The sequence below is a fragment of the Ambystoma mexicanum genome, chromosome 6p (genome assembly GCF_040938575.1).
Source record: "Ambystoma mexicanum isolate Mex_15411 chromosome 6p, UKY_AmexF1_1, whole genome shotgun sequence".
Taxonomy (NCBI): Eukaryota; Metazoa; Chordata; class Amphibia; order Caudata; family Ambystomatidae; genus Ambystoma; species Ambystoma mexicanum.
Window position 1 is genome coordinate 671,762,133 of NC_090935.1, and position 25,730 is coordinate 671,787,862.

A 25,730-nucleotide genomic window follows, 5' to 3' on the forward strand; every position below is an offset into this window, starting at 1 on the left:
CCAGTCACCACCCACAAACCGACGGTCAGACCGAAAGGACCAATCAGACTTTGGAACAGTACCTACGCTGCATGCTGCAACAGACAGAAGGAACTTGGAAGGACATCCTTTGGATAGCCGAGTACGCTTACAATAACTCAGTCCACTCTGGAACCGGAAAGACCCCGTTTTTTCTTTTGTATGGTAACCATCCTCGAACCTCTAACCTGGATCCACCTCAGGATCTTGGAACACAAGCAGTTGACCACCTACATTCAACCATCACCCAAGCCTTCAAGGAAGCTACTACCCACCTTCAAAGGGCCAAGGAACAATACAAGAAAGGAGCAGATCAACATCGGAAGGAAGCCCCTCAATACCAAATAGGAGATCAAGTCTGGTTATCCACCAAACATTTACCCCTAAAGGGACCACGCACTTTTAACCCAAGATACCAGGGACCCTACTCTATCACTGCCATAATAAATCCAGTAGCGGTCAAGTTGGATTTACCCCCTCGTATGAAAATGCACCCAGTCTTTCATGTTTCACTACTAAAACCTGTTCAACCAGAAACCCGATTGACTAAATCTCCTGAACCGATCCTAGTTGACGGAGAACTCGAGTTTGAAATCAAAAATATCCTGGATTCCAAGATCATCAAATCGAAACCACACTACCTGATTGACTGGAAAGGCTACGGCCCCCAAGAAAGATCTTGGGAACCTGCAGAACATGTACATGCACCTCGACTAATCAAGAAATTTCATCGGACATTTCCTAACAAACCAAGACCTCCGGAGAAGTCAACCTTGGGAGGGGCCATAAGGGGGGGTGCTGTCATGATCCCTGCTTCCAAGGGGTCAGGACTTGCCCCACGACCTTGGAAGCAGGCCCATAACTCTGATCCCAGGAACCAGCCAGTCCCTATTGGGACCTTTTGGACCTTGTCCTGGCGCCAGTGGCGCCAGGCTCATGAAGGTGACTGGTCCCGGCACAGGAAGCGCCGGGCTCATATTAGATAAGAGTGCTTGGTGGACCTACCTGTAGCAGACCATGCTGCTTACTTACCAGCTAGCTGGTCTCCTGATCCTTCTCTGCCTGGGACTACTTTTTCTGTCTGGGTGGAGCAGGAGCCACTCCCTGGAAGCAGAACACAGGAACTCTTCTAGAAATCTGGAACTCTTTTTCTTACCTGGGTGGGGCCGTGGAAGAAGACGCCTAAGCACTACAGAAGGCTATTTAAACCACACCCGATTGGTTTCACGTGCTTCGCGTTATTCTGCATCTGCAGCAGGACGCTCACTGTGTCAGCTCCAGGAAACCTCCAGCTCCAGATCCTGTGAACACGAAATCACCTGCTGGGATCCAACCTTCAGTTTTCTTCAGTCTTCAGCAGCTCCTGCAAAAACAAAGGCACAGGTTAGGCTAAAGCAAAGGCAGCGCATCTACTTACCTAATCCAACAGCAGCATCCAAGGCGCCTTTTTCAGCCTTTCTCTTCCGGCATCCGACATCTGCAAAGAGAAAGAACATCGGTCAGTAATATTTAACTACAAAGTCTGCTTACCTGTGTTACGCCCGTTCCAACTCAGCTCGCGCTGCATTCCGGCACCTGCAAGACAAGATACATCGGTTCGTAACGCTTAGTTACAAGACTGCTTACCTGTGTTACGTTCGCTTCCAATCTGTTCGCGCTGCACCTCGGCACCTGCAAAGACAAAAGAGACATTACGGTGCATTCTACAGCGCTAGTGCAGGTGAGAAGGGGGCCCTGTCCGGGAGCAAAACAAACCCTGCGCCTAACACTGAAGACGGTATCCCCACCGGATCAAGGCCTGCGCCTCCGAGGGAACCAGGTGAGCGTTACAGTCACTTTCTTTCCTTCATGTGAGATCAGCTGGTCTATGTACAGCACTTCTTGTTGACAATATTGTAACTTTTCCTTGTCAACTTTATATCCTTTCTCAGCCAATATAGTCAATAGCTGAACAGAATCGTGCCTGCGTTGCTCTTCCATGGTGATTCAAATTAGGATGTCATCCACATATTGTAAAACGACACTTTCTAGTGCAATATTGCTCAAATCCATCTGCAGGACTCTGTTGAAAATAGATGGATACTCACATTACCATTGTGGCAGCCTTGTGCTTTTCAGACTCATTCGTCTGAACTTGAATGACGTTAGATCTTGTGAGTCACGGTGCAAAGGGATTGAGAAAAATGCATTTTTCAAGTCAATCACTGTGAAATATTTTGCCTCAACTGGTATATTACATAGAATTGTAGACGGGTTAGGGACTAAAGGGAACTCGGCCTCAACAATATCGTTTATCGACCTTAGATCTTGAATTAGCCTCCAATACCCCCCCCTTTGATTTTTTGACAGGATACACTGACGTATTACATGGTGACTCTGACGTGACCAAGATGCGCTGGTCCATCATGGCAGAAATTGTCTTAGAAATCCCTTCATCTGCCTCTCTGGACATGGGATATTGTCGGGCTCTTGGTAGGATTGCTCCTGGTTTCAATTTAATTTTCACTTCTCCCACCACCTTCAAGAGGCCTACGTCATATGGTCTGGTAGTCCATACTGAGACAGGCACTATAGCTATATCGTCATTAAAATTTATAGAACATTTTAGTGCCAAAATCATTCTCTGCGGTACTTCTCTTTTAATCATCTTTACCCAAAAGGTGACACTTACTTCTACCATTGTCTCTCCTATGCCTGTTTGTTCTTCAAACAGATCATCATCGGTGACATCAGTCACTCGATATCCTTCTTCGATGGCGATAATTGCGCACCATTGTCTGCCCTCATCATCGTAACCGTCAACCAGCACCACTTTCCCTCGCACTGCCGCACTGCGGCTGCATGTATTATCAAGGGAAATAATTGTCCCTCCTCCTCACGCATTGGTATTCTAGATGTGAATAAGAACTCATCAGAGGCTCTCATTACTTTATCTGCGAGACCTGGCAATCCCGCCATAAGCACACACATGCCTTATGCGAACATTTCTGGCTCTAATGGTATGGCCCTCATGGCTGTGTGTCCTGAGTGTGCTGTAATAATTTCACATAAATTTAAGTAGTGCATTCCTGGAGTGGAGCATATTATGCCCTCCTCCGTGAACGAAATTGTCATGTTCAACTTTGTCATTAAGTCTCGACCCAAAATGTTTACTGGGGTCTGACGTGAGTATAATAAGGGCACATTCATTTCGCACTCTCCTGTGGAGACTGGGAGTGCGTTTGTAAAGGAAACTCGACTGTGAGCTCCTGTGAAACTCTGAGTATCTATGACAAGGAAAACTTGCCTTCACGTGTGCACGAGCGTGTTGTACCCATGTCCACTAGGAAGGAATAATCTTTACCCCTATAACGACATCCACCATAGGTTCCCTGTGAGGGTCTGGTGTCACTGATAGGATAGAGCACATCAGGGTTCCCAGTGAGCTGTCCTAGTTCATATACAAATTTGGCCCACTATCCACTTGTATATTTTCCCCATTCCCATTGTTGTTTCCCCTTCCTGGGTTTTGGGTCTGCCCTGTGCTCATCGTGTGTGACACTTGCAACGGTGCTTGTTGGACTTGTCCTTGCGGAAAACTGCCCATGCCCTGGGGCTGTACTCCTTGCTGCGCTCCTGGGGCTTGTTGATGCACCGTGTGATTCTGTGCAACGCCCTGTTGTACAACTGCAGGTGGATTCGCTGTGCCTGCTCACATCCCTTGGCCGTTCTGCATCATGCCTTGATTTCTGCATGTGCGCGCAAAGTGCCCTGTCACTCCACACAGCCAGCATACTGGAGGTGGTTGGATTATTTGTCCATTTGACATATCCGGGTTTCCATTTTGCATGTTTTGGAAAACTCCCTGATTATTTTGAAGCTTCCCTGACTGCTATCCCATCCTCTTCCCCTAAATCCTCTCCCTCGCGGGTAAAATCCTACGTTACCCTGATTATTCTGTTGTGGACTAGCCACCTGTTGCATGCTTTGTTCAGCTGCGTTAGTTAGCATGGCTCCATCAAGAGCATACTTTGATAGTTTCTTCTGCACCAGTTTCACTTCCTCACCCTTTCGCGTTGCTTCCTTTTTGCAATTCTTTTCCTGCAGTAGTCTACAGTAATGTGCAATAGTCAACTGTATTTCAGCCCAAGGTTTAGCCGCAACTCCTACCAATTTCTTGAGTTGTTTCTGCACTGTATCTGGCAAGCCTTGGCACAATATATGGTAAAACACAGGTATGGATTTTGTCCAAGATTCATGCGTTTCGAGCACCCACGCATCTTGGAAATTCTGTATATAAATTAACGGATCTTCAGAATCCTTCATTTTTCTAGTCATCATAGCTCCCATATCAGAAGTATCTGGGTAAAGTACTCATAGCGCTTTCCATGCTGCTGCTCTGCAATTGTTAAATGGCGCTCCGTCATGTGCGGTATTGATCGTGGTTACACCAGGGTACCCTGCCCGTGCCCACACATCGTCTGCTCTCTCACCAAGTATGGCGATTAGGAGACCCTTAATGTCCCCTATGGCTAATGTATTTCCTCCTGTCATTTTTTCTAACTCATGTATCCATTTTCCAGCTCTCAATGTCAGCATTGGATACTTTTTTTTCAAATGTTCCCGATCCATGTGTGACCAAGGAATATATTGTGGTCTGACTCCCCCCTTCTATAGCAGCGGGAATTGGAATGCGTAGCCCTCTTTTTCTTCTCTCATCGTTCTTCTGTCTACTGCAGGGGTAACATTCCCGCATCACCCTCTACCTGGCAATGTCCTTAGCCTGTCCACATAGCGCGGTGAAGACACCCCCCTCTTGCCGTGAGATACTTCTTCACGTCGGTCAGGCTGCGTGGCTGACTCTGATGTCATCGGTGCAGACTCACTAGTGTCTGACCATCATATCCCTTTTTATCTTGGGAGTCGTCCTTCGCTCTGCCTCCCCCTTTCTCTTTCTTCGCGCTCCTCTCCTTCGGAGTCGGACATTGTGTGTTCCCAATTTATGCAACTTCTTGCATCCTCTTTATTCCTACTTATTTCTAGCCTATCCAGGGATAGGTCTCTATTCCCACTATTTCGGGTGACATCCTCAGTGTCAAACAATTGAGTGCTTTCCAAGCACTCGTCTTCCCTCTCTCCTGGGGGTATTTGTTCTAGCCCCATTTCATCATATATTTTATCGATCGTTTCTCTGATGCTTCTGGTGTCGAAGTCATCATCAATATTCACCTTAGATGTACCTGGTACTGAATCATACGCCGGAAAGAGTTCTTCAATGTCATCCCAGTCTACGACTGGATCGCGTTTTTTAACTTCCCTCTTCAAATACTCAAGATCGCATGCTCTCTGTCTTCGCTTACATTCGATATCGTCATCAAATTCTTTGCACTTCCTCGCCTCTTCTCTGACCCTATCTTCTTCCTTTCTCCTTTCATTTCTACGTTCATCTGCCCTTTGTATTTCCTCATCTCTTTGTCTCCTTATTCTTTTCTCACGTATCCTTTGCTCTTCTTCTAACCCTTGCTGTTTCTGTCTGTCTTGATCGTAAGCTACTCTTAGGTTGCGATAGAGCTGTTTTTCTTGCTCCTCGCTGTCCTCCATCCATTCGTCTTTCGCAAATGCTATCCCATCAGTTCTGTTTTTGCTCCCTTTCCATCTCTTCCCTTCTCTCTCCTTGTCGAGAGATACACTTGTCTGTGCCTGATCTTTTCATCCATCATCGCGCCTCCCCTTGTCCCTTGGGACTGCGGTGGTAATATTCTTGTCCTTATCCTTCCCTTGATTTTCATCACTTCTACGTGTAGGTGACTCATATGCGGGGGTGCTGTACCCCGTAGCTGCTTTAAGTTCCCTCAATGGGTATAATCCCTCGTCTATTACTTCCTTCAACTTTTGTTTCGGGTGGGGCAGGTGGCGCAGTAGGCATCACACCCCCCTCAGTGCATGCATTAAGTATCCAATGTGTTGGTGGCTCTTCCTCTTTTGTCTGTTCGTACATTTTCCACAATTCGAGAATGGCAAGGCATTTTTCCTACTTCTTGCCTGATGTGGCGTGCAAATATGTCGTCATATGTTGTAAAACGGCTTTAGATAAAGACCCATTTTGTGGCCATGGCATAAACATCTTGTGGGCAGTACCTTTAACCCACTCGGTGCTATACTTCTTTAGTTTTGGTGCGTGTTTTGGCAATTGCTTGCATAAATGTGCTAATGGAGTTATGTCTTCCATGGTTAAATCTGTTCCCTTTCCCCTTTATATAACCCTTGCCAATGCTTTCATGTGGCTTAAACAACTTGTGACAATATGAGCGAGCACCAAACACTGCAAGCTCCAAACCAAATTTTCGCACAAAGAAAATTTATATTACCAATTTGTTCAAAAACATCAATTTATATGCAATTGTGTCTCAGCTAGTGAATCGCACAAACATTTTTACTCGGTTTTGTTAAAAAAGTTTCACATGTGACGTCACGACAGAAAACATGTAAGACAGACACTTAACAGACTAGACGGACACCAGCTGGACACAGATACCTCTGCCTCTAATCATTACCCCTTCATGGAGTGTAAACAAACCCCTTTCACGACGTCTTTAAATGTTGTGGTAGCCTAGTCGTTCCCCATTATGTGGGATTCTGGGTACACGTTTCTTCTAGCCGCTATATTAGCGTAGGAATAAGGTGAATCCTCTCACTTCTCAGGTGTCCGCCCTGGAAACCTCTCTCTTCTCGGGTGTCGACCCCGCTAACCTCTATTTTATTATTCTCGAGTCATTATCTCCTTATACATATACAGTCTTCTATATTTTTTACTATATTTTGTTTTTCCTCCACCCTCCGTTACCTTTTTCCCTTTACTTGTTCTATGGCATGCACTGTTTGCCAAAGCATTACATTTTTTCTTCACTCACCGTTCGCATTGTTCATCTCTGCACCCTCAGGATCACCACCTTCATTACCGCCTTCTTCCGTTTTCACCCAATTGGCTGCCCGTAGGAATGGTAAGGGATATGTGGGAAAACGGGTCCCTTCAGGCCCTTACTGCAGTTTTCTTGCTTATGCTACCATTGTCTACGGTGAGCTTCACGGTCTACTCAGCCGAATGGCAAAGGACTCGTGATATTGCCGAAGACCTAGAGTTACTTTATGTCGACGGTCAATAGGTGTCTTACTTCAATCAATAATCGATAGTTGATAAACCATCCGATCTTTGCTACCAAGTGTACTGAGAGACCCCCGGCCAGCCCATAGAGTCAGGAATTGCCCTGCAGTACTTTAAGATGAGATAGCTGCACCTCAAGATGGATGGGGGTGCAGGGTCTCTTACTCCAACACCAATCAATAAGGACAACTCAATGGTTTGGCAAAGGGGAGTCCGTTTAATGACAAGGACAAAAAACGGGGAAACATGGAAATCGACAGCAGTGCGACAGCCCGTCTCGCTTCAACTCCCACGAACTTCATAAAAAACATAACTTTTATACTCAAAATGCGTCATAATCTGATGTGTAACACTCAAAAGTTAACATGCAATTCTATTGGTTGGAAAAAGTTAACTTTAATATAGGTGCTATATCTGTATATGGTAACGGAGTAAGGGGATTGGGTAAATACTGTCAGGTGGGCATCTAAACCCTACCTTAAAAAATGACTACTGTAGACGTCACTAAAAGTACGACGTCTCATTGGTTCTACTAACTATAGGACCATAGATTATTTGGTCCACTGTGATTGGGTTGGCATCCACCCCATGCATAACTCTCCACTTTGCCTAGCAGCACACAGAATGGTCAACCAGGTGCAGGACGTCCAATAGCTCACCCTGCCTTCCTTCAATGAATCATCACTTTATGGGCTACGTGTCAATTAGTTCACTGTGGTTGGCCCCGAAACTGCATCTTCTGCCTAGAAAAAGTTTTGATATCTCTGTCTGGGCCAGTGCCAGGCGTAGGTGTGAAACCGTGCCTCCTTTTGCTCGGCTGGTCACGTCCTAGTACACCATGAATTTGCCTCGTTTCTCTCCATTTATACATTTGATTTTCGTTTCACCCTGCCACCTGCATTCGCTTTCTTATATCGATTCTTCAGAGGCAGGATATTCTGTTCTTAGCTTCAATTAAAAATGGCTACTCTCTACAGCTTCTATCTATGTGCCGAGTTTCGATTCAGCCTTTCTCCTCTTGATGCTAGAATATGAAACTTCTTGCGTTTGGCATGGAATAACCTGAGTTGGTTCTGTTTTTATGCAAAGTGGACCCGCACTTATAATATTGTGCTTTGTTTTGATGTAGATTATGTATAATGTTGCTTGCCGCTCTATCCTTCTAATTAGCATAGCAAGCCGCACTGATTTCTTTAGCTTCTTGCGGTTCTAAGCATATATACAGGCGTTAGCTGGTTGAATATCTTCATCATGCTTTCAGTTTAAACTCTCTTGTATTTCAACAATGTTTTCTTCTTTTAGTTTCACAATATCTTTATTCCTGGCGTTTTGTCTCTTTGTGTCATCGTTGGGTCGTCATATCTTCTATCTGTACGTTAGTTCGGGCCCTCGTGACATCACCATTCATCCTCCATTAAAGATTTTCTGGTTTCTTCCTGTACAGTGCTTAAACAATCTTCATTCCGTCTCATTTGATGGTAGGGTTTTCTCAATGGGTACCTTACTGCCCATGGTTGTCTGGTTATTGGTACTTCAATGGGTATTGTTCTTCTGATGGGTACTGGGCAAAGCCCTACTGCGGCTCTCTGCTGGTTTATTTGTTCATCATACGTCACATATCTCGGTGTGAATGTTCCTGGTACTTCAAAATGGGCGACTGGAGTGCAGGCTTTATTTGGGACCTCCTCTACACAACTATGCCTTATACCAACATGTTTTAATATTCTCTATGCTAATGAGATAAGAGGCACTTCATCAATAATATGTGGTTTATGATTCAACCACAGAGTATAATAACCCTGAAAAACATTGCTTTCTCCACGTGCACAGTTAGAAAACTCCGGATGCGTACAGATAAAACGCCTGGATAGCCATCAGCACCTTCTTGGAGTGAAACCGTCTGTTTCTATGCAACACAGGCTCTCTGTTAGAAAGGTAATCTAAGACTTAGGTCAGACTCGACTTTGAAAACTAAACCCGCGAGCTCAAACCTCTCGAAAATAATATCCTGCTATTTGAATCTTCTCCACAAACTTGTGCGCGCTGCTCAGGAGCTTCTATTGAAAGTAAAAATAGTTCAATTTACACTAAAGAAAAAACCTCTGCACACAATTCCAATTTCATTTGAATTCAAAATGCACTCCCTGGGCTTGCCATTCTCTATTCAAATGGTAATAGGTTTCAAACAGTGCAGGCGGACACTTAGCAACAGCCAGCTTTGGAAGGTGTCTAGGAGGTTTCCGAAGGAAGAGGGAATGCACATGTAATCTAGCTGGGTCGGCGCTGAGAACAGAACATTTTTTAAACTATCTTGCTCAAAGGTTTTTTTCGGTTTATTCTATTTTTTGTTTGATCAACAAGTGGGGAATGAATCATACATGAGTCTATTTATAGATTGTAGACAGCTGACGGCAACGTTGTTGTACATATGTATGGAAATGGTTTATAAACTGCAAACCTATCTGGGAAACAAGGAAGGCCTGTACATAGGGGGCACACTCAGTGCGTTACAGGTAGGGTGCAGGATTTTGGAGAAGTAGCTTATGTGGGTAGAGGGACAGCAGGAGGTCTGCAGAGTGAGAGAAATAGGGGTGAGTGGAGCAATTAGCAATTGAGGTGTAGGGTCTTCCCGACCTTCCTGAAGTGTAGGATTGAGGATGCCATTCTGATTTGCATTGGTGATTTGTTTCAGAGCCAGGTTTCATTTGCTAAAGCACGTGCAACTCAGTGACCGGCATAATTGAGCGAAAATGCGCGTGCACCATTTCACATGGTATCGAGATGCATGTATTCACAGCGGAAGTCCCTGGACATCTCTGCGGACAAGAAGGCGCAAATCTTAACGCAAAACATGCGCAAACAAGTGCTCATTTTATACTGAAATTGATGTGATGCGCATGTTTCTTGTGAATCCATCACATGCGCATAGTTCAGGCACGAATTCCAAAAGCGCACACACTACTTTGCATCAAAAACGTGCATACTCTATCAGATGCGGACAAAGGGCCTCATTACGACCCTGGCGGATTTTTTCCGCCATCGGCGGACTTTTCCGCCATGGCGTAAAGTCCGTTTACGCCATGGCGGATGGCGGACTTACCGCCCCATTCCGAGGTTGGCGGGGCGGTAAGTCCCCATTGGCCCATTTACCCTTCCCCATTCCCATTTCGGCCCCATAGGGCTCAATGGGAGTGGGGAAGGCGTTAATTACGCCACCGTACATTACGGTGGCGTAATTAACACCAAGGTCCCATAGCGCCATGGATTTCTCCGCCCGCAAAAAGCGGGCGTAGAAGTGACCATGGCTCTTTGGGAACTCGTAGTTGGCGGTAAGGGGTCGGCGCAGCTAACGCTGGCGTAGACCCCTTACCGCCAGGGTCCTAATGAGGCCCAAAATGTGTGCAAAACACCTCGAAAACACTTCAAAGTGGGAGGTAGCCTCCAAGTACCATTCAGCACAATTAATTTTGTTGGAAGGCCCATAACTTCAGCCAAGAGAATGCAATCGCATCTAAAGACAACCATGGTGTGTCAGGATGCTATGCTATGTCCTGCTATGCTATGTTAGGCTACGCTATGTTATACTAAGCTATGGTATGACACATTAGGCTCTCCCACTCATACATGTAGGCCTCAGATCTTCCTCCTTGCCTCTCCCTCTGCCCCCCTCTGCACTCAGCTCCTCGGACATGCCCAAAATCCTGCCTGGTGCTGATGAGACCATAACACGTCAGACCTTTTCTTCCATTTGCTCTCTCAAGTATAGCATTAGCACCATAAATGGAAGATAACAGTAGGCTTTCCACGAATACCGCGTATCCATATCACAATACAATGTACCCGCATGGCTTTGTCACAAGGTCACAAGAGAAATGCTGAAAATGTTTGCCAAATGTCTGAAAATGCTATAATGTATTAGTGATTGCTTATTTTATGCTATATATACTGCACTCTAAGGGAGGCCCCTTTAAAGAGTTCCGTGCACTGACTTCCTGGACACTTGTCCTGCTGTATTTTCCTGCTTATCAACTGCAAATTGCTTATGCTTTGTATTTGCTATATAATACAAGAAGTTTGGTTTACCATCAGTCTGTGTCTAATCTCTTTATTTGCTGCAAGCTGAGGACGGCTGAGGGGGCCTCTGGGAAGGGCCTCGATCTTGGCTACCACAACCAGAAATAGCAAGATGAATTAAAAGGCAGAACTAAATAGCTGAGCATGAAGATGCATTGTTTCAGCAGCCTGGGTAACGGTCACATTTTGCATCGAGGAATGCAATATGGACTGAAGTAACATCCAACAATAACATTGTTGGTGTTCCCCAACATTCCACCAAAGAGGTGGAGAAGCGCTAGAAGGACACTAAGCCACACACCAAAAAGAAGCTTGCAGACTAGCATACTCATGTTCTTGGTACCGGGGGACCCTGCCCACTGAAAGCCAAATGGCACCTGAGTAGCAGGGATGCTACACACGGTCACTCTTGCAAGCAAGGGTACACTGGACACAGCCGCTCCGTAGCATGTGCAGTACAGTGAATGCCACAAGTATGCTGAATGATGTCCCTGTATGTGGTGTTCTTCACCCTCACAGTGCACAAACAGAAGATGCAGACAGCACTGATGTAGTGATAATGTCTTGCAATGCTGGCAGGGTGGATGCTTCTATGATTCCACAGTATCCAGTGAAAGGTCGCCAGGGGGCGTCATTCCCCCAAATTTGCACAAAAATCAAGCACTTTCCCCAATATTCCAGGACTGGAGTTAGACTAGTAAATCATACCCGTCCTAAAATATGTGGGGGGAAGGCTTTTAGGAGTGAAGGAAAAAAAATCACCTACCTGGCTCACACTCCCTTATATTCCCAGAGACGAGTAGCTACTACAAGGCCAAATTCAAAGACAATCTGAATGGCAGACGGCATGAGTGATGAGAGATATTGGGCTAATTGGGTGGGGAGACACAGTCAAGTTCACCCACCAGCACCTGGGGTACCAGTTTACGTGCTGCTGAAGAATCAAATGTTCCAGAAGGGTACAAGCGTGGCAACAAATTGTAGAAGGCCATATAACGAAGGGCCTTATAGTTTGATAGCCAATGGTGTGCCGTGTAGCTAATAAACTGTGAAGATGACTTGCACTAATGGAGGGCATGAGTTGCTCACCTGACTATAGAGACCCAATCACAATCCTATCCAATATAGAAAGTATACTTATATGTTCCCCTTGAGCCTATCACAATCCCCCGTAGGTTTTTTAAGTTTGCAACGTACTATGATGTCACGTATGATGAGTTTTTGCTATAAAAGTTTAATTTTTTATGAAATGCATTGAGATTGTGCTGTGCGACATCCGTTGATGTCCGTTGTACTCCCTGTTTTAGACAATTGATATTAAAACAGACATTTTGCCAAGTTCCTGAGTCGGTCTTCTTGTTTAGTGTGAGAGTTATTCTCCATCCCATCCATCGTACTATGTGTTACCTTAATTAAAAGACCATACGGGTTCAACTCTGTGAGATGTATAATATTGTGCACTGCATTCCACCAAGGTGAGTCCATCTCCAGATCTGCCAAAAACATATGTAGAATAGGTCCCAAGTGAATTCATTTAAAAAAAAATGTTTTTAAAAAGGCCGAATTGGAAAGACCGCTCTGTGACCACACAGATCGGTCTTTCTAAATTGTACTGTCAGCCCCTGCGACGCACATGAGTGCGTGCAGGGGCTGACAGGCACGGCGACACCCGGAAGAAGAGTCGGAGGAGTGACGGGTAAGTGTCTGTGTGTGTCTGTCTGTGCCTGTGTTTGTCTGAAAATGAAGGGTTGGGGGAAATTAAACTGTGTTTTTGTGTGTGGGGATGGGGGAGTGGGGTACTATGGAGAGAAGGAGGGTTTGGGTGGTAAAACCCGCCAAATAAAAAAAATACATAATCTATCTGTTTTTTCCGGCTTTTTGCAGGCCGCACAAAATCGACTGAAATAAATCTTTTTTGTGTGTCCTTCAAAACGTGGGAAAAAGACATAGAACCGGAGAATCTTGTGGCAGCCAATGAATTGTTGCTGCAAGGCTCACCATCTGTAGTCAAACAAGCATTGGCAATGCCAATAGTCTGGGCTTTTGTGTAGGCATGGAAAAGGCACGTGCCAGGCAGAGCCATATTGGTATTAACTGTGCATTAATGGTAGTAGGTGCAAAATGGTGTGAGTACCTGGGCATCTAATAGCAGTGTCTTGCAAATGCCTAATACCTATACACAAACCAAAACTGTTGGCTTTGCCAATACTTATTTGTAACAGGACTTCAGTGAAGAACATGCATAGTGCAGCTAAAGGCAGACCTGGTTAGACATTTTGTATCACACAGTAGTGTTTACAACTTCAATTAAGTCATTAACTCTCGGAAGACAGCCTTGAAAAAACACTGGCAGGCACTTTGAGTGCAAAGTTTGATTATAAAGCTTCATTAAAGCGAGCTCAAAGAGTTCCAGTATGAGGTGTTTTGGGGGAGAAGGGGTATGAACTGGGTAGGAATAGCCATAGGGATTAGCATGGCCACGGGCAGTCAATGGGTGGGCAAGCAACCAAACAGCACCTACAAGCTGTGTGTCCCTTTTCTTGTGCCATTTCTATCTGTACTCTAATGCCATCGTTTTGGCTTATAGGTGTCGCAAGCAACACCTAATAGCCCAAACTAAAAAATAATTCTAGTCATCATCACACAGGCGTGCCGTGCCTGTGCCAACCCAGTCTGAATTACCATCAATGCCACCAGATGGCGGAGAAGGCATTGTGGGATGTAACTACCCTGCTACACACAGATGTTGCATTGTATATACTTTTGTTGAGTTTCAAGTTACCATTTATACTCTGGAGGTTTTTCTCAAATGGGGTTTGGGATTTTGAAATTGAAGATGAGCTGAGTGGTAGTTGTTTTTCCATCATGCATTAATTGGTAAGGGAGCAGTGGTATTGCGTTTGATTGTCACATGTGAGAGTTGGTTCTTATTATCCATAGATGTCACGCAGTCCTGTGTGTGTCTGTGTTAAGTGGAGTAGTATGATGATGTTTGTTGACATGACTTTTTACATGTAGTTAGGAATGATGGCAGCACTTGGCAGCCACATGGGATGCGTTGTAGTCAATGGCCTAATCTCAATGGTGTGATCGATGAACCTCCATGGATAGGCTGGGATGTGCATTGCACCATGTGTTGGCGTAGCACCTCAATGCACTCTGTCATGCCAGATACAGTCGCTGGCCAACGGCGTAATCAACTTCTCATAGGACATGCACAAGGACACTCACAGGGCCTGGTTGCACACATGCTTGATAATGTGAAATATCTTTCAACTAGGCCACCCTTAATGCCTGCTACCCTGAACCTCAACCATCTACTGCAGCATGTGGGCCGCAAAGCTGTCCGTGCAAATCAGGGCAGCGCTCCATTCGCAGGCCATGCCCAAGCACAGTTTATGTAGTATCAAACAGGCAACTATGTTATTGTATACCATCGGAGGGTCATGAAGTAGCACTACACCCTGAGTGGTGAGGCATGACTTAAGTACACAGACTATATGCCCTATCGGATTCCTGGAGTGTATGTGTGCAGTATTGTAATGTTGCTGGCTTCTGCTCTGCTCGCTGGGCTCTTGAAAGGGGTGAACAGGTACCTCCTCAGGTGGTTACCAATGTCATATGAGGATGAGAGTGGCATCACGTGATGGGCCATGCCTTATGTTCATATGCAAGTGTATGAAAGGTTCAGTGCGATGAATTAACAAGCAACCATATTTCACTGTACTGTCCTGCCTCAGATTGGAGTATAGCTTCTGGCTAGTTTGCATGAATATTCATGAAGATACGTGCATCATGTTACAAAGCAAGTTCAATAGGTAGCATGGTGAGTCCTTAAGTTACTTTATTAAGTTGCACGCATAAATGTTACATCAGGAACATCAGGTACAGGAGGTTGTAGGCAGGATCTTAAGTATTACTGGGAGAGCCCACTGGCTCCCACCACTCAGCCCTCATCTCAGCCCAACTGTTCCTGGGTGTAATCCACTCTCAAGGCATAACATTCTGGCCACCTGCATCAGCACAGCCTGAGCATTCCATGACATCAGAGCCACACAGTGGATTATGGCACAGACAAGCCAGAAAGCAGGACATCGGGATACAACACATCGCACTTGGTCTGTATATTTACAGGGTGCCAGTGTCTCCTTTTCCTGTACATGTGTTTTGTTCCCACAGGGGGGTACAGTGGGTTGGGGGCTACATGTGTGTAATCAATGGCATCGCACACAGCAATGAACCAAGCTATTGTGTGAAATTCCCCCTCTACTCCTGCTCTGATACAGCCATCTTGGGCATGGCTATATGTTGCTTGGCAGACACACAAATCACATTGGGGACCGGGTGTAGGACGCGTGAGTGTGAGGACTGGGAGATCCCTGACGTGATGACACTGGTCCTCTGGAAGAAGTCAGTTGCAAGGAGATGCAAGGCTGCCGCCAGCTTCACTAGTGGTGCTGTGTCATGTCCCAGCATAGTCGGTGGGGTGATTCTCCCAGTGTTTTAGTATACTGAGTATTATTTGAGGGGAGAGGAGGTAGCTCAGGATGACCTTCTCATCTGCCAGCCCACAGATGGACACTTTTCACCTGTAAATCCTTTCTCTCCGCCTTCCTCATGAGTCAACGCAGCAGCTTGATACCCACTGGTTAGACCATTTTGGAAAAATGCACACGCTGGCGTTTTACAAGGTGTGTGTACTGAATGGAGTGGGATGTGTCACCTATTTTGGTAAGCAAATTACTTGATCACTTTTCTGGGACATTTGCTGATGGTACTTTTGGAGCAAAACATTTGCTCCACTTTTGTTCGATTTTTGCACACATTTGTTGCCTTCTTTTCATCAACGATCCCCTCTTCCATGCTTAATCTGGTTGCTGCGCATGGTTTCCATCCATTATGCACACCTTTTGCGCTTATTTTGCACTTGTTCTATGCGCGCGTGGCTCTCATTGATATGCACTTTTGTGAATCATAGGCATCTTTTTCTTATGTATCCGGGACTAGCACACAAGCATATTTTTTAGAATCTGGCAAATCCTAAACTGTCCAGCTACTGCAGGCCTCAAGAACCGCTTCCTTGCTCTATCATGGACGCTTCAAGACATTCAATTATTAAGAGTGTCGAAATACAAATATTTGGGGATTGACATTGCTAATAAGCAAAACACGTCTGCTGTGGTGGCTTCTTTTGGGAATACATTGCAGCACCTAATTTCTTAGTCTAGAATTCTAATAAACAAATTTGGGAAATTCTTCCTGAAGTATGTAGTGTCCTTCTATAAAATGAAGGTATTACCAATTATGCTATATGGTGTGGAGGGCAGGCTGCTTGACAAATGTCATTATTGGGAGGTGTTGGAAGCAAATTATTGGAAGCAGATACTAATTCTACCCAAAGCAGTTCCAATTGCCTTAATCCGCCATGAATTAGGGTTGCTAGCCATTCATGTTCAGGCGGTGTGGAGACAATGTGATATCTTACGCAAATGCCTGATGGGAATAAAAAGTGGAACCATTCTAGAAGTAATTGTGTATAACCTTTTAAAATCTAGAAATGTATTCCCGATGTCATGGCGGAACAATGTGTTTACTCATTTGGCGGAGGCTGATGTGTCCCTCGACTTGCTGATTTCGAACCCGGACCGTGCGAAAGTAAAACTTTTCCAAGCCGACTGGGCAAGAAATTTAGCAAAGTGTACTGAGTATAAAGATTTTAAAGTCTGGACATTTGGAATAAAGAGATATGGAATGATGGTGCCATATTTGGTGAAATGTCCATCATAGGAAGTGCGGGCTGACTTCCTAAGGTTCAGATTGAATCTGTGCGACACCCGTGATATTCTATGTAGGCGGAAACTGATCCAAAGGGAATGTAATTATTGTAGATACTGTTTATCAACGGAAAAAAGGGAAACCCTACAGCATTGTTAGTAGAATGTTCTGCTCTGAAGAATGTACGGGCAAGATGCTTCGATCATTGTGTTTGTAATCCATACTGAGGTGTCAGATGATCATTTATGGCAAATGCTGTTTTCTAACCCGAGGGAGAGGGTACAGTTAGCAATAGTACAGTTCTTAAAATGGTGTTACCTCGAGTCAATGATACTTTTAAGGGCCCTGGGAACAAAGATTGAGTCCATCGCTAGTGGCTTAATCAGTATCTTTAAAGCTATGAGCTATGTATGTCAAATGCTTGGTGAGTAAGGTAGTGGTACTGTGCGGTAATTGTAATTGTATATTGATGTATATGTTTTTAGGTGGGGTAACGATATTCATGAATGTAATCTGTGCCCTAGTGTGATTATTAATATTAGAGCGATTTTATATCTGTTTGTTATGTTATACTATTGCTGTACGTATAAATGATCGTTTATTGTTTATATGTTTAATTATTTGAAAAAAAAAGAATCTGGCATGGCCTGCAGTGCATAGCAGGAAACTGCCAGATTCTGAGTTCTTTCTCTCGTGCAGTTCTTTGTTTCGAGTCTCGCTATGTCGTGCTTCTGGTGGTGAGTTGGTCTTCGGGGACGAGTAGCTTGCCGGCCAGGTGTAGTAGTGTTTCAGTTGTGACTGCTTTGTAGGTTATGCAAGCTGTCTAGAACATGTTGCGTGCTTGAAGGGGCAGCCAAGCAGTCCTTCAAACATCAGATGACTTTAACCGGAGTGACAACGCGTAGCAAGGAAATGGAGGTGTGCAGGACCAGAACTATCAGCAGAATTGCAGGATGACAAAGGTACTAATTACTGAAGTTAGTTGCATGAATATTACATTAAAAAGACATTCAGAGTAAACAGTTTTATGTTTATGGAGAAGTGAAAGCATAGAACTGGGACACGGTGCCCTTCTTGACATAGTAATTTGGCAAACCTATAACCTGGCCCCCTACAAGTTACCCCTAGCTCTAAATGGATGGAGTAACAAGGGTCCAGGGACCTAGACCTGGCTTACAGCTCCTTTCCCCTTTTACCCTTTATTAGGAGCAGCAAGAACTGACCATCAGATAGTCCTTGCAAGGTACCATGAATTACCCAACTTCTAAGGGACACCCCTCCTATTCAGCAATGAATAAAGCTGTCCTCATGTCCCTTGGCACTACTACTTTTGTGGGGTATTTGGCACTGATGTCTCTCCAGGCCCATTTATTTAGGCGACACATCTTGACACAAAGCACCTTTGTTAAGCCACAATGTATATAGTGTTACCTCTGCTGAGGCGATTTTCCTGGCAGAGGCTTAGTGACGGGAGGCAGGCACTTCTGCTCAACCAAGGCACCTGCTACACCACGCAGAGCACTGCAGGACCACTGTGTGTTGCTTGCCGCAGAGTGTTCACTTGCATAGTATGCCACTCTGCTGGCAGGTCTGGTGCCCTGGGACTGCTGCAGTGGTGATTTGGCAACGTATAGATACCTCATGCCAAAACATACCTCATGTAAAGACATAATACATCATACATAAACATTGTAACACCCTCCTGAGATTTCAATATGTTTTTAGAATATGTAGGTTTGTGGACAAGGTTTCTTTCACTGCTCATATGTACATATTTTGAAATATGTTCTTGTATGTACACTATAATCACAATGTTGAATGTTTTAGGGTACACACATCTGTGTCTAATGTCTAGTCACTGATCATGTGTACATTCACTGCATTTGCAAAGACATCACAATTACACAATCTTCGGACTTGTTCTTGTTCCTGAGACTTGCCCAGCTGGTACCTTGCGCCTGGGTTGGGGCCACTCAGGCTGTTCTCCTGGGATGTGCACCACTGTGGTCTTGCTCCCAGGGCTGTGCCCTGTTGTGCTTTGCTCCTACGTAGCTTAATCCCTGTGTTCACTACAGTGAGATTTGCTCTTGGCATTCAACCAAACAGTGTCTTCCCACTTGAGGGTCTTATTTATTTCCTGAATCCCTTCTCCAACGCATTTAAGTCATTTTCAAGTTGTGTCCAGGGAATAATTCAAATAGAACAGTGGGTGCCAGCAATCATGTATCTACAGTTGTATCAGCGAGACCTATATATTACACCTATATATTTAGTTTTGGCATTCAGCAGCTCGAGCAACATAGTAATGTATTTCCTATGGACCAGACATTCCTATACCTTTATTGATTAAACCTACTCATACAATGTATTGCCAAGCATGCATGGCACACAAAAGGACAGAGTCCTACCCCATCACCTCTCTGCCTATCCCATCCTTCTTCCACTTTCTCCTTTACACAGACCTCTCTTGACTCTGCTGCACTTAGCAGACTGGCTGCATAGTTCCTGAATTTGTATTTCTGAGTTTGTTTTGTGACAGAACACGAAGCACAAAGAAATTAGCCTCCGCGCATCAAGCGTCTACGTGCGCACATATTAAGTCCATCACGCAACGAAAAACCACTTTTTCTCCTACAAAATTATCACCCTGAAACTGCCTTCATGGGAAACTCCCTGAACAGTACATACAAACACATACAAAATATAACTCTCTCTTGACCTATCTTTGGATCCACATGCTTCCAAAGGCCAAACATTACTCTTGCCTCTCCTCCCTACACTTCTATTGCCTAAATTCTGTTTCATCTAACCGTGTATCCACTTTACCATTCCCTTAGCCTCTTTTCCCATATTCCCTTTTCTCTATTGACTAGGGTCTGGATAACCGTTGGCCAACACCCGGATAAGCTTCAGTACTATGAAACCACCAGAGTGATATTTTTGTTCAGTATAAATGCTATGTGGGATATGAAGAGCCGGACATAGATTTGAAGGTAGCAACCAATCAGTATTTATTTTACCAAAAAGGGCTCAAATGAAACCAGCTTGTCTTCAGCAAATAATGTGTTCCTCCCCCATCCTCCAATCAGCATGCTTCTCCTTGACAAGGCCATTCACCACTGTATTCTGGGAAGCCCCGCCCCCTTACTCTTCCACCTGAGCCGCCGGCCACCATGTTGCCTTTTCCCATGCCCAATTGTTCCACGCTGCCTCAGCTTTTCCCAGAGATTCACATCACTGGCTCTTCACACATTCCTTCTCTGTCGATAAGTTGTATGGGAACGTTCTCCAGGAGTGTTTGGTGTGGCGGTGTCTTAGCAAGTATTTGTTTGTCTTATGCAGTGCATCAGAGCTGCGGCGTCTCCTGTACATGAACGCTGCATTGATCGACATATCGGCATTCTGTGCTCTCTGGCCGGTAGAGGAGTCTGACTCCATGCAGTGTCTCGAGCGCCTGTCTGCTGTTTCCCGTCTTTCCCTTTACAATCCTTTGTTGACAGGGACCCCCTTTTCCCACTTCATTCCGCTACCAGGCCCCCAACAACTTCAACCCCATGCTGCTCCGAACATCAAGGACAGGGCCCCCCGTTGTATGTCACCGGCCTCAGTAGCACATCCTTGCGGCATCTCACAAGCTCTCTTATATAACATATATGTTCCTGAATATTCAGTAAGTATGATTTGTGTGAACATTTCATACACAGTTATTACAGTCATTTCATGGTGAAAATGTGTTCTTTCCATTGCAATGAATGTTTGTGCTTCAGAAAGAGTGGGCCCAGTCCTACTGTAAATATGTGAATCATATTAATAGTTAATGTCTTGGTAAGGAATTTACTTTTGGAATTGTTCAAGTCTAATCCGTTAGAGAAATATGATGAATCCCAAAGTTTCATATACCCAAAATGTTGTTTTAGCACAATGTTTCATACTTCATAAATGTGCCATTCAACTTGCAGAAACAGGTTTCATGCTTTGGATAAGTGGATCTTTTAAGGCTATACACACAACTCGATCTCCAAGAAGAGTAGCAGATAAAGTGATTAAAAAAATTGAATGATAGGCAATTCTCTCCCGTGTACCTGTTGAGTTGTGGGGAGCTGGTTCCCGGTGGTTTGTGCAATTACAAAACCTCCCCTAATTCGCCATTTCTATCACCTCTACCCTAGCCTGCCTTCTCGCCTTCTTTTCCACCACTTCTACTAAGTTTGCTCCCATCGTACACAAAGTCAAACCATAATCATCCCAGTGACACTCTTTTCTCCTCTGAGCATCAAACAATGTTCACTGTTAATCCGCTCCCATCTCTCATCACTACTTAACCTCTAACTCTCTAAAGGGATCTTTTCTAACTTCAAAGTAACCACTATTCTACCTGTCCTTAAAATTCCTGTGGTTACCCAATTCACCCTGCTAAATATTAACTTGTCTCCCTTCAACCCCACTACCCTAAAGTAACATAACGTCCAGTCTTTAGCGGAATCACCAATTACTTGTGAGCTAACACACTGTGAATTTTGCCACACTGGTTTCTACTGCTGTCACTCCACTGAAATGTCCCTAACTCATGTCTCCAGCTTTCTTATTTCTGCTCATCACTTTGGATTATTCTCCATCTTCAACCTCGTACACTGCTCCACTGCCTTCAACACAGCTCTCCACCCCTCTCTTTTCGATACTCTCTAACCTTGGAATCAATGGCACAACCCGCGCCTGAATTGCATCAAACATCACTGATGTTTCCTTCTCTACCTCCTGGGACTCAGATAACTCTGGCCCCACCCCTCTCTCAGTCAAGTCTCCATCCTTGCCCCACTACTCTTCTTAGCAAGCTAATCTCTTCTTTTGTATTCTCCGATCAGCTGTTTTCTGATGATACTGACATGTTCTTTACTTTTCCTGCTTTATTCCTCGATCTCTCCTCTAAATCTCCAACTGTCTCTTAGCCATTATCTCTGGATGACATTTTATGGCTTATGTTCAGCTGCGCTTAGACTGAAGTGATGTACTTCCCAGCCCAAAATGCATGTTCCATCCTACCTGCACCAACACATTTTCTCCTGATGTCCTTACATCGCGGTTCACAATCTTGGGGTCCTTATCAACGGTGATCAACAGCACGAGGGTTTGCTTTCTGCTACTGACATCTATGCCAGGATGAACCTGTTAAACATCAGGAAGATTGTCCGCTTCACCCCTACAACTCCACTGGTGCAGTTATCTTGACTACTATTTGAGACTTTTCTCAGACCTTTCACCCTACTCCTCTCCCCCACATTATAAAATGTTCAACTTCATTACTCTTTCTCTCCATAATCTTTGGTTATTACCCATCTCTCCTCCATGCAGGTTCACTTTCTCTGTACAGTCGGTTCACTTTAAACAATGCCCATTTGTCTCAAATCTAGCCATGGGATAGCCCCACCCACAATGCTTCTATCGTGGTATTTGATATTTTCATAGCACTTTCACTGAAGTGATTAAGAAATAAAATTACAACGGTACAAATAAACAACAAGAGAAATGGCAGCCAAGTAATCACTGAGTCAAGGGATTATGGGTCAGGAAGTAGCCACAGAAGCTGTTTTTAAGAGGGTAGGAAGAAAGATATGGAAGGAAGCAGAAAAGTGGGTAGTAAGAGGTAGAGCATCACAGTGTTTAGGGTCCAGAAGAGCAAAGGAGCCGGAAGCAGGATGCTTCACATGGGGGCTTAGAGTGAAGAAAATGCGAGGGAGCATTGAATGAGACAAGAGAGGACAGATAAACTGTGCCTGGCCATGGGTACATTTACAGACTGTAAAAGGAAAGTGGAAGAGGAGACAGTAATCAAATAGTAACAGAGATGCAGAACGAAGGGAGGAGGAAATAGAAGAACGACAAGGTAGAAGGAAAAGGAGGAGAAAAGCAGAGTTGCAGGCAGAGTAAAGTGAGGTGAGATACGAAGCACGGAGACCAACAAGAAAGGCAGAACAATAGTCAAGATGGCAGAAGATGACTAAGGAAATAAGAAGCTTAGTGTTGTGAAATGAACAAAAAGGACAAGCATGACAGAGATTGTAAAGGTGAAGGTGGCAGATTCAAGCATTAGCGATATGCGATGAGAAAGAGATAAGAAAGCCACAAATGATGCTGAGATTATGAGCAGAGGGGGGAAAAGGACAGGTGTGACGGCAAAGAGAGTACCAGAAGGCAAGGTGGTGGGAGGGAGAGAGGATAGAGGAACGAAGAACAGTATTTCAGTTTGTGCGGGGTTTAAGTGAAAAAAGTGAGGGGGCTCCAAGATTGGATAGTTAGTAGACAAGGGGAGATTGTAGAATGCAGCGTATTTGGAGAACAAGGGGCAGAAGAAGAGAATCTGTGAATCATCTGCGAGGAAATAAGAGGAAAGGTTAAACTGATGGTTTAAAGAGGACAGGAGGGCAGTGCAATGAGAAAAAAGTCAAGGCCCAAGAACAGAACCCTTGGGGGGTTGCTCCATAATGTAAAGGGGGAGGAGAAGTAAGATTGCCAGCCAATGAGACTGAATAGGAATGGTCAGAGAGATAGGAACAAAACCAACTATGAACAGAGCCAGAAAAACTAAGAGAGGAGAGGGGAGTGAGGAGATTGGTACGATTGACGGTGTCAAAGACCGCCTCCCACTCAAATGATCTAATGGGGCAGGTATGACATGGCGTTCGACAATACTGCATAACACCCTGCATGCTTGACATATATAGTACGTGAACAGGAAAGGTTGCATCTCTTCATAGAACTAACATCTGAAGAATTTCCACCTTCTAAATTAGAGCTTGGTGCACCCAGAGCTTCCTTTAGCATTTGATTATCTTCTATAACATTACGCCTACTTTTCAATCGCCTGCAGATTAATAAACCTTAAAGTACCTTGCGGAAATAGTGGCTGCCATCTCCATCCACGCCATGATCTGGCCACCAAATGTGTGTCCTTGATGGTTCCCGTGAGGCGGAAGGACCAGTTCGATGCTCTCTACATGGGTGCAATCTGTTGCAATAACTACTTTCTCTTTACTGTTTGCAGTTTCTGAAATAGAATAAGCGTATGATCTATGCTCAAGACGGGCCTTTTAAGACATACTTTATAAGCAACCTAAAATAGTGCCTTTCATAAAATAGTTCCCCTGGGACAAACCGCTCTAGTTTTTGTCAATATTTGCATTTGTTCTGACTTTACTAATCTTTGTGCAGATTAGTTAAACATCCACTGTTAAATTCACTATAGTTTATTTCATGATTGTAGGTTTAATCTGTTTCTTGTCAGTGTTTTCAGTTATTTCCAATATGTGTTTCTGGCTATGGTCCTTTCCCAAGGCAGCAATAATTCTGAAAACAAGAACACATAAACCGCTTCAACATTCTGAAATGCTCATATACATTATTAGTCATCGGCATTAGTATTCCCATTTCTTACTAGAGATTAAAGATTATGAATAAAAACGCAATAATATGCATTTGAACATGGTGATCCTTCAATTCCAGTAAGAACAGAGACACTTGTGGGAGCATTGATACTATATCAGTGTTACATTTTCCTGTGCACATAATTAATTTAGAGTTCATCAATCATTCTGTGCATTTGCATTTTAAAGGTTGTCAAAATTATCAATGGTATTAGTCCATATTTTTCCACTATTTCACATATAGTTATACTCTGTTAGTGGTACTCTTTTGAATAGTATAATTTGTCAATGACTGTTTAGTGTTACAACTCTTGTACATAATCAAGGAACCCTACTAATGTCACTGAGCATTGTTTACAATTTGTATAGTGTTTAAACTAGTTTGATAGGAAATCATTTTACTTGTGGGTTGTTGTTACAGCCCTGAAGGTCTAGACCACACACCAGAACTACATGTATTGGCAACATTAGGACAGTTAGAGAAAACTCCACAGCTTGAGGAGATACAATTATAAGTCTATTTGCTTATCCCCTCAAGAAAGTGAAAATACTGGACATACTGTAAAGACGATCAGCAGTTTGCTGGCCAAGGGGGAACGTGACACTTCGTTTCTAGAAGCAGGTCTGGGGAGGGAGGGGGGAATGGAGGGAAGGGGTGACATATGGAGGGACAAGGGTGGAATGTCTATTTGTTACATTTGAAAATGCCAATAAAAACAACTTTAAAAAAAAGAAAGTCCCGACAGCATATGATATAATCACTCGGATCTAAAACCAGCATGCTAAGCAATGCAAAATGGGTCACTGTGGCCCCAAGTTTCAAGTAGCCCTTTCTCTGAACCAAAGATTCTTGCTTCCCATAACCCTGAGCTGTAGTTTATGCTTATTAACTGAAGTGTCAGGCTGCCTTGCCCCATATCTGCCTGCTCGCAGATGCCTATTTTGTTGCACCTGGGATACAATGTATCGAAGAGAGTGCAAGAAAAGGAGAGAGAGACACAGAGAGAGATTGACAGGGGCAGTGTAACCTAATGAAATGGGGCCACTGCACAAGAGGCCAGTGAAGGGAGTGCAAGGTTGCGGGTTGTTTTGCCTTGTAAGTCCTACTCCCTCATTGCCTTGACTAATCATCTCCCATCCTACCACCTTACACTATCCACACAAACCCCCACAGATGGCCATCACAGGCCTAACTATGCACACATCAACACTAACCAAGCCATGACTAAGCTATCCTCTAAATCCCCATCGCACGCTCCCACATCAGCGGCTACCCAGACCCTTGGTGCTCTTCTTTATCAGAT

The 25,730-nt window shown here is 44.4% G+C and overlaps 1 protein-coding gene across 2 annotated transcripts in view; it reads right to left on the reverse strand.

The window, feature by feature from the left end:
* ACOT12 (acyl-CoA thioesterase 12) overlaps nt 1-25,730 on the reverse strand; it is an 816,096-nt gene that overhangs the window by 385,435 nt on the left and 404,931 nt on the right. For both annotated transcript variants that reach the window (XM_069627558.1, XM_069627559.1), the window contains one exon: nt 23,894-24,050. In XM_069627558.1, coding sequence (XP_069483659.1) covers nt 23,894-24,050 — 157 coding nt within the window. The remainder of the gene's footprint in view (nt 1-23,893; nt 24,051-25,730) is intronic.